Source organism: Poecilia formosa, unplaced genomic scaffold, assembly GCF_000485575.1.
Source record: "Poecilia formosa unplaced genomic scaffold, Poecilia_formosa-5.1.2 Scaffold113, whole genome shotgun sequence".
Lineage (NCBI taxonomy): Eukaryota > Metazoa > Chordata > Actinopteri > Cyprinodontiformes > Poeciliidae > Poecilia > Poecilia formosa.
This window is the reverse complement of record NW_006800052.1, coordinates 1,099,223-1,109,334: the sequence shown is the minus strand read 5'-3', so window position 1 is coordinate 1,109,334 and position 10,112 is coordinate 1,099,223. Positions and strand designations below refer to the sequence as shown.

The 10,112-nt window shown below is 36.9% G+C and overlaps 1 protein-coding gene across 1 annotated transcript; it reads right to left on the bottom strand.

Annotated features, from left to right (window-relative positions):
• Positions 1 to 1,882: 1,882 nt before the first annotated feature.
• Positions 1,883 to 7,349, bottom strand: grpr (gastrin-releasing peptide receptor). Its single transcript, XM_007560140.2, has 4 exons — positions 6,899 to 7,349; positions 4,136 to 4,487; positions 3,677 to 3,790; positions 1,883 to 2,553 (listed from the first exon to the last, which is right to left on the bottom strand). Exons 1-4 carry the CDS (start codon positions 7,207 to 7,209, stop codon positions 2,272 to 2,274), a joined length of 1,059 nt encoding a protein of 352 aa, XP_007560202.2. The 5' UTR covers positions 7,210 to 7,349; the 3' UTR covers positions 1,883 to 2,271.
• Between the last annotated feature and the right edge of the window lie 2,763 nt (positions 7,350 to 10,112).

Sequence of the window (10,112 nt, the reverse complement as noted above, 5' to 3'; positions counted from 1 at the left end):
CTGTTTATTTACAAAACCCGATAACAATGAGAACATCAGGCTGAGGTATCCTATCGCAATTGTGTGAATAAATTTTAATTTCATGCATGTTGTTCCAACATTAGGCACATTTGTTGGCAAATTGACAAACAGTTGCTGACGGGATGCGAGACGGCGCTCCTCTGTATTTTTAAAAGACCTAAAAATATCTTAACGTGCCACTGAAACCTTGTCTCGCTGGATGAAGATCATCGCATTAAGCTCCATTCATCAGCATTAATAACGAGTCAGCTGGCTGCATGTGCTGCTGGAGGAGGGTCTTTTAGGGGAGCTGAAACAACAGGTTCAGTTCCTGGAACGTACAACGTCTATAAATTAAGACTGAAATATCTCTGATTGGTTTTATGTTGCACAAATTGTATTTTTGTTGCATTATTTCTTGGTTGAAGTTTAACAACTTTCCTGTGACATGGTTAAAACCAATATTCATGTGATTTTTGCAGGATGTAGCTTTATTGTCTTAACCAAAAAAATAAAACAGACTATTACGTTGTTTATCTTTACTCAGAATTGCTGTCCATAAAACATCCTGTTTTAAAATATAAAAATAAATCATCAAGAACATAACAAAGCCAACAAAACCAATAGATCTAACAAGTGTCATTACTTTTTTTTTTGCAATAAAAATGCCTGAATACTATTAAAAACATACTTTACTCAGTATAATTTACATTTTAGTCTTCAAATACATTGGCCAAATACTCAATCTGTACAAATACTGAACAGACTCAATTACACACTCACACAAGACTGAGCTTGAGCTTTTCTTTCTTAGAAACATTGAATTAATTACACCGCAGTTGCCACATGTTTCGCATCTGCAAACTTTTATTTGTATGGTTTAATAAACAAGGGTGTACGACTTAATTTACAAAAGCTGACTTCAGTCTCAGTCAATCTCCTAATCGTTCTTTGGATTATGAATTTTTCACCTAAGACAATGAATGATTTTATCGCAATTTAAGAGAAGAGAGGAGGCTCTGGACTTTTGTCAAAATGAAGGTGTATTTCATTAAACAAATGAACTGCACATAGTCAACAAATACATTCATTATCATCACATCAACATCTATTTCCTACTGATGTATTTAACAGAATATAAATAACATACTCCACAATTTTTATCCTGCCAAAAATAGGAATAAAAAAAAATAAGTCTGAGAAATCATCTGTGCCAACTAAAGGTTTAATTTTAATCAAAAGTTGTTGTTTTTTTCCAGAATCAAACTGTGAAGCTGTAATATCTAAATTTTTCTTCTCCTATTTTTAAACAAAATTAGGAGAAGAAAAACAATGAGTTCTTCAGTGTTCCTGTCAGCATCTTAGCTCATCAGAACCTCCATAGCAGTAGAATAAAGAAGCTGAACTGCGGTCCTGAACTTGTCGGATCAACTCTTTGTGAAACGGACCGGGTCTCCAACCAAACAGATGTCTGAACCAATTTGCCTTTCTGTGTCAGGGAGATCTGGCCCAGCTCCCTGGATGGTTTATGTGGATTGTTTCCCAGTTTGGCTCACGCCAGAGAAAATTTGGATTTGAAGTAACTCAGAACCCGTAGAATGACGCTGATCAAAAAACCACTGCGGAAACTTTACCTAAATATTACAAAAATTTAAAACACTAACCACCATTTAAAACTAACTAATGATGAATTATTTTAGAAATATTTTGGAAATTATGTAAGTTTTAATGTGTTCCTAGGTGGCTTAATTTGGACTTAATTTATTTTTTCTGTTTTTTTGGAGGTTGAGACTTTCTTCACTGCCTTGTCCATCAAAATACCAAGACTGCTTCCAACTGATGTACCAACGCCTGTTCTTTTGTTTTCTTTCTTTTGCTTACGTTTTATATTATTTTAGGAATAGACCATCAGAAGATTCATTCAAAAACAAACTGATAAATAGATATATACAAGCACAAATTGATCATTAACCACATAATTTGCAAAACTGTACACGACTCTTAAGATGAAAAGATTGTAGGCCATCTTCTCAAATGCAGAAATGCAGCCTAGAAACTTTAAAAGTGTAAAAAAAAAAAATCTGAAAAAATGTAAACAGCTCTGACGTTATTTCACAAGCACAATCTCAATTCTACACCGAACATTTTACACAAAAACATCACCACAGAACTCTCTGTAGTGTTTTTAAAGTCTAGATTTTCTACATGCGTTTCGCTTTTCATGTGGAGAAAAAGATCCCAAATTGACGACCCTCTCTCTCACAAACACTTTTACACGTAGTCCTCCTGGCAGAGCTGCCTGCCATTGATCATCGTCAGGCTTGCCACAGAGTGATGTGTGCTGTGGACTGAAGTCATGCGTGTGTTATAATGTGTTGGGCTCTGTGGGGAGTGTTTGAACGTGACATGACAGCAGCAGCACAGCTGCTGGTTGAACTGCTTCTTGAAGCTTTTGCTCAGCAGGTAAAGGGCAAACGGGTTCATGCAGGAGTTAGTGAAGGCCAGAATCCGAGCAACAATGCTGAACACAAAGTGACCCAGAGACGTGTCCACCTGGTGGAGGAGAGAAAGAAACGGATTATGCATATGTAAAGTAGTGTGAAAAGGTATTTTGTCCGTTTCTTCGCTTTTTTTTCCTTTTTCTTTTACACCTTAGTGTTTAATATGTACGTGTCAGTCAAACATGCTGAGACTAAATACACTTTTTTTTTTCCATTGTTAATTTTAATTGTTCCTATTATGAAATCCATCCCCTTAAAAACTAATTATTTGTTTGTGTTTGTCATTTTGGAGCAGCAGGACTATAGTGAAGCTTTTATTTAAAGACAACTAAAAAGTGTTAGATTGAGACCCAAACTGAAAATCCTCAATGAGAAAACCAATAAAGGCTCAATCAAACTTTGTAAGTAACAATCCTGACTAGCTATAACGGAGAGTTGAATTAAACTCATATACCACAAATACTGTATGTACACAACACCAGTAGTCACTGGTGCATTTGTAGAGTACATTGATAGAGTAGGGGAAAAAATTCTGGTAAAATATGACTTAAAATTACTGTCTTCTCAGAGATTTTTCTTTTTTTCACTTCATTTGAGAACTTTATATGATATATGTTGCATGTCAGGTGAAAAATATAAAGAACTGAGCCCACTTAGCTTTCTGGAGAATATAACCTCTACTTTGATACCAACAAAACCTTTCACTCTGGCAAGATTGTCAAAAACTTGTTGACAGCAACAGGAATACATTTCTAAAACTGAATAAATACAACAAAAAGATTATAATTAGGCAAAAAGACACCAAAATTAAAACATGAGCAATTTAACACTGACAATTAAATCAGACCAATCTTGAACAGTTCATAAACTCACAGAAATATTTTCTATAGAAGAAAATAAATAGAAGCAAAGAAGTAACAAACGTTACAGTGTTTAATTACATTTGTCCCATTTTTCCATGTCTATATTACAGGGCTTTATGAAAGATTATTAGAAAATGAATCGAGAGATTTTGCTTATCTTATACGGTTTGGTGCTCCAAACAGATTTAGGTCGGAAACTTTAACTTAATGCAGTGAGGAAACTGTGAGGAATAGATTTTTAAAGAAAGGAAACTGCAGAAGATTTAAAATTTTAGCTAGACCTAAAACAATGACAATGTTCTTCATGGTTACCTGGGAGTAGTGATAGGAGCGGTATAAGTAGATGACGTGACTGGGCAGCCAGCACACAGCAAAGAGACCAACGAACACCAGAACCGTCTTGGCCAAGCGCTTTCTGGATTCAACCTGTCGATTGAACGAAACCGTTTCACAATGTTATCGAGGAATAAAATACATGCTTGGCATTAAATGTAGATTTTTTTTTTTCCATGGTATTAAAACAAACATAAAACTAATGGCAAGAGGCACTTAAACACAGCTTGCTGACATTGTGTTGTAATATATTTGTATTTTGAAAGTAAATCCAAAACAGATGACGGAAATTAGAGGTATAAAGAGTATAATGGTAAAAAGGCAGTATGGATAGTTTTCCTTTGAGAATGACATTGAAGTGGTGAAATGTAAGAAAATGACACGGACATTTTCAGTTAGCTGTTGTAAGGAAACTGCAATCAAAGCTTAAACACTAGCCTGTCGTCGTGCATGGACGTTCCCCTCCATGGGAAGGCTGGACGCACTCTTGAAAAGGCTGCGGGCGATAAAGGTGTAGTACACGCTTATCACCAACAGGGGGATGACGTAAAAAATGAGGAAGGAGGCCATGGAGTGGATCTGAGGGTGCAGTTTCCCAGCGTGGGGGTAGGGGGCGCAAGTGACAAAGCTCTCGTTTGTAGAGGTCACGTTGAAGGCGTGGAGGTCCGAGTACACGGCCTCGGGGATTGCCAAGATGAGGGAGAAGACCCAGATGAACGCCGCTCGCAGGACAATGCTGGCTGTGGTGGTCGATTTTTGAAGATCAAGGGGTTTCACGATGGCCCTGTACCTGATTAAAAAAAAACAGATAATAAATATTTTTAATTGTTGATTAAAGCGATTTCAGAGAAATCCATGGGAGCACGTAAAACGCTTCTCTCATTCTTTTATTTTTAATAGTAGGATCAAATAGCACTTTGAATGTAGCATCTGTAATTTTGTTATACTTGCAGGTCTGTTGTGTACAACAGTAATAAAGCTTTCTATTGCAGTCTGTTGCTGTTCTTTGTGCTTGACAGAATACATGTTAGATGTAAGTAGGCTTGGTTGAGCTTTTGTATGGGCACTTTTTCATTTTGTAAGTGCTTTCAATTGCAGGAAAAATGTATGCCACTTCCTAGATATGTATATAAGAACTCACACCTCTATTTTGACTAAATTAGTAATTCACCTTGAAACACCTAAAAGTGTGTTTTTTTTTTTTTTTTTTTTTCTAAGCTGGAGAATAGGAATTTATTTTCTGAGGCACATATAAAAAACTTTTTATACTGGAATACCATTCTTCCTCTCTATGTGGGGTATACTGTATGTGAGTAGCAAGGTGGGATATTGTTGCTTTTTGCCTCTAAGCCACTAAAGGATATAATGATACAGCCAGTAAAAACAGAGCACTTTTATGATAATCAACACAATCAATAGCACAGCGATCAGTCCCTGGTTCCACCATTCTTCATTTATATCAGGACAACAGTGTGACCTGTGCCAGGCAGCCTGAAAGAGAGACTTCAATTTACCACAGCATTGGAGAATAACTTTGACATACATTCTTTGTTTTTTTGCATGCTGACTGCCATAATAGTAAAAACTTGCTCAGAAATACCATTTGACTGACATGAGAGGAATGGATGGCAGTTAATTTCCCCTTTTGGGATTAATAAAGTATTTTTGAATTTGAATTTGAATTTCCAGGCTATTTGAGGTCCTGACAATGTCATGAGTGCAACTTCTTAATTAGCTGACATTTACACAGCTGAGTGTCTGTATTTGTGCTGCATTTGCATAATCACCCTGGCCAGTTCAATGCATGACTTGTGGTGAGTTTGGCAGAAAAAAGGTGATAAGCTTCAGCATGGAAAAACCTACTTCAACAGCGATGCTATTCAGAAAGTATCACTGGGAAGTACAGACGCTGATCCAACAAGCTTCTTCAGGGAATTGTCAAAACACTTTTACAATCGTTGTATGACGTCTGTCTAAGAAAAAGCACAATGAGCCTGTTTGATATTTGTTAAGGAAACCATTTTAAATATGACAACGATGCAGAGATTCATATTCAAAAAGACTTGAGGTGTCATTGTTGCCAAATGTGGATCAACAAAGTATTGAGCAAGGGGTGTGAATACTTACGTAAATGTGATTTATTAGCATTTATTGTTTGTGATAAATTTGAAAAAGGCACAAAAGCTTTTTTCTGCATTGTCATAGTTGAGTATGTGTGTGGATCATTTTCAGGAAAGGATTAATTTAGTGTGACTTATGGGTCAAGGCTGTAAAGTAATAAAATGTGGGGCAAAATGAAGCACTGTGGATACGTTCCAGATGCACTCTCGAGCTTAATTTCATCTGCCATTCAATATTGGTGAAATAAAAATGTCACCAATATTTTTGTGTGGTAAAAATCTTTACAAGCAACAAAAAAGGGAAAATAAAATATATAAAATCTACAGGCAGAAACATTTTATGTAATACCATGTTAAATAATCGGCCAGTGGGAAATGAATGTATAAAGGGAAGATAAATAGAAAATCTCTGTTGTTTTACATGTTTTCTATCTACGTAACGAAGTTTGAATGCATATCTATTTATTATTGGGGTTTTTTGTTGTTGTTTTTTAAATATACCTGTGTGTAACCTGTTCCACAACAAAGAAACACAGTCAAACACACTTTTTTTTTCTCCCGTGACATTGCTGGATCAAACCTGGAGTTAAATTTAAAGCTAATTTAATCAGCTAAATTTAACCAGCCTGTCAGCTGCGTGTTTGTCAGTACTGAAAGGTTTAGAGAGAGACCTCCATAACGATGAACCTGAATCAGTTTTCAAGGCACTACGCAAATGGCAGAAAAGGGAGGAAAAGGCTCAGGCACAATTCACTGAATGAAATGCTCTGTAAAAGAAACTATGGTGATTTTTTTAAAAACTGGAAGGAATGTCTAATTTACGTAGATTAGACATTCTATGTGTTTAAAGAATTGTCCAACAGCTTTGACTCACACATTTTTTATTTATTTAGTCATTACATGTTTAGTTTAGGAGTAAATATGTGAAACGTGGCTCAGCAGCATCACTTAATTACTAAAAATAAATAAGTAGTGACCAATTTTCTGTTTGTGAACTAAAAAATAGCTGATCACAACATTCAGCTGATCAATACTGAATGTTTGCTTAGACAACGGATTTCAAGTGAAAACAGCAGCTTACCTGTCGGCAGAGAGGGCCGTGAGGGTGAACACGGACACCCCAACAGAGGTGAGCTGAATGAAGGGGATGACCTTACAGCCCACTCTCCCGAACAGCCACTCGTCTGAAAGGTAGCGGCTGGCGTCCACCGGAGCGCATGTCACCAGCAGCAAAACGTCCCCCAGCGCAAGGCTCGACATGAACAGATTGGGAACATTGCGGATAGATTTGGCCGAGCAAAACGTCCTGATGAGCGTGATGTTGCCGATGAGTCCCAAAACGCTGATGGCCCCGTAAACGGAGGCGATGGCCACGCCGGCATACCACATCATCCGAGGGGAGCTGCGCGATCAAGTGATGCTGCTGCGCGATGCGTTGGAGTGAATACTCTCCATCTCTCTCGCAGTCACAGAATGCAGAAGAGATAACAGGGAATTATGTTCTCGTAATGATCTTATATATCCATGGAAATGAGGGGGGGTAAAGCTCAGTGTCCAACTTTGGAGATGTGCGCATGACTTACTTTCAGAGCGCGCAGCCACTAGGTGCGCTCAAAATAAGACAAATTAAACATTTGAATTTAATTTACATTATGTATCATAGTATAGTTTTGTTGTTGTTGTTGTTGTTTTTTAGTTTAATTAACTCCTGTTATCCAGTGGGTGTACATAGTTGACGTTATTGAGGCCGAATGCTTTGTGGTGAAATTAAATTAACTTTTGTTTCCTGTTATTTTATTGAAGCTCGTTTCTTGGTTTAAGTTTTAAAAGTTCATTTCACGTTGACATTTCAGCTCGATTTACTGCCTGTACTTTTCTAATCAGCGTACCTGTTGCCTTTTATTTATTTATTTATTTATTTATTTATTTATTTATTTATTTATTTCTGGATGTGCACTCAAAGGCCACTTTATTAAGTAGCCTACATCTCGCTAATACCGGGTGGGACTCCGTTTTCCTCTCTCTTTTTTGCCTTCAGAACTGTCTTCATGGCATAAATTTAGCTATGTGTTGGAAAGCTTCCCAAGGCATTAAGGTCAGTTTTCTGTTCTTAGCTGGAAGATGTTACATCCGGTGAATTCTGGTGTTGTAGCCCATTTGTTTTAAGGTTTAGATCAATGTTGTTCGTCTAGGTGTCTAAGTGCCATATACTACTGCCTCTTTAATTGTGATTTGCTGTGTTTATTAACAATCAGTTAATCAGGTGCTCCTGATGAAGTGAGTATATATATTTTCTTGGATTTACTCAGTTTATTGCCTGGTCTTTTTGATGACACCTTCTCAGTTCTTTTCCCTTTTTCCATCCCATCTCATGAGTTTTTTTTTTTTTTCATCCTCTTCCTGCAGTCACAGCACCACTTAATTCATTACTCTACAGTGTTTTCTCTACACCAGGACTGCATGCTGCTGTTTTACTCCTATTATTATTGATAGCAGACAAAAACAGACGTCCAATCCCAAATGTTTCACTGCGTCCATCCATCCGTCCGTCCGTCCGTCAGAGTTAGGCTTTAAACATGTTCCTTTTTTTATTTTAGCAGCACAAGCTAACACTAAAACCCCTAACCTGTTCAATCAGTTAACTGATAAGGTTAAGTTTAAGTAGATAGCTATTTTCCTTGACTTGCTGATTGAGACTCGTCTGCCTTATTTGAATGGTATGTTCTCTTGTCTTTCCAATTTTGGAAGTGAAATGTCTTCTATGTGGTGTTAATTCTACACAACAAGATAAACTAACACACAGTGACAAAATACTCAAGTAATGAAATGTTTTAAATGAATTTTAGGGATAGCACTTGGTCTTGGGAATTTTGTCAGCAAAAATGTTAATACTTTATAAGATATGAGTTTTTTACAGTTTCAATTGATCCTAAAATTTGGATTTTCTTCCTAAGTGTATGAGATTATTTTAAAATAAAATAAAAAATATTAATTGTTTTAAGGCTTTTACACAGTTTCTACATGCCAGTAAATGTGCATGGGGCCGTTTATTTTTAAGTTTCTCATTACATCTTCGCACAACTTAGTAATACCGAATGAAACTTTATTTCTGTGACAGTTGTGTTTGACTGAGAGTTCTGGGCTAACATAGATCTACTTTTTATTACATTTATAGTTAAATATTTACAAAAATAAACAAGATTGCGACATCAGTTTTAATTTATATTTTACAGAAAAGTTTTCTATTGACAAGTGACAAATGTACAAATATATACTTTCTCCAAACTCAGTGCAGAAAGGTACCATGCAAGACTCAAACCATCTTGATTCCAAGCAACAGCACTAACAGATGCCCCACCATTTAACCCTCCATTACTCAGTAAATGTTAATGGTAATTTCAGAAACTATCTTTAGTTTCAATTTTTTTTCTTTCTGATTTAAGCCATTTTTAATCCTTTATTTTTCAACCTATTGGATATCTGTACTCACAGCTGAGTGCATCATTTGAAACATTGACCAACATTTTCTGAAAGTGTCTGAGACGTTCCCAAAAGAGTAAGTGCAGTTATTCTTTCTTAAAGTGACAGAAGATGAGGGATTCTAAAGAGCAAACAGTCGAATTCACACCCGACAGACGCTCAGCTGGTCTCTCTAGACAGCATTACGTCTGAATAGATATGTGGCTGCTGCAGAAAAAAAAATGGCTCTCCACAGGTGTAAGAGATAATAAAGGACCTCTAAACCTTCAGCAGCAGGTCATGAAAGAGAAAAGTAATCCATGAAACACCTTTTTACATTTGCAGCGAAACACTGATGTAATAGAAAACGCTTGGACATAAACACAAGTCAATGACTCAGAGCAGCAGGATAGCAATGCCACTTGGAGAAAGAACATCTATAATCCTGGATTATTGCTATGGTTCAGGGGCGGATCTACTGGGGTGGCATGGGGTGGCAGTTGCCACCCCAAACGAGAGCCTTGCCACCCCTTTTGCCACCCTAGCTAGCGACAATGAATTCAATAAATAGTTATGGCAAATCGGACAGTAAGCGCATGAAACTCTTTTTTACGACAACATTGAATGTAACACAATGTAACCTGTTTTAAAATAAGCACAGGATTCCTGACATGGTATATCTGGTACTCAGCCACTGCTGAGTAGCTGGATGTGCGAGAGAAGGACAGAGCGCCAGCAGCATTGATGGATATATATATTACTGGACTGGACATTAGTGATTTATCGTAAGTCACATATACGTCATTGCTGTCCATTGAGTCAGGAATATCGGTGGT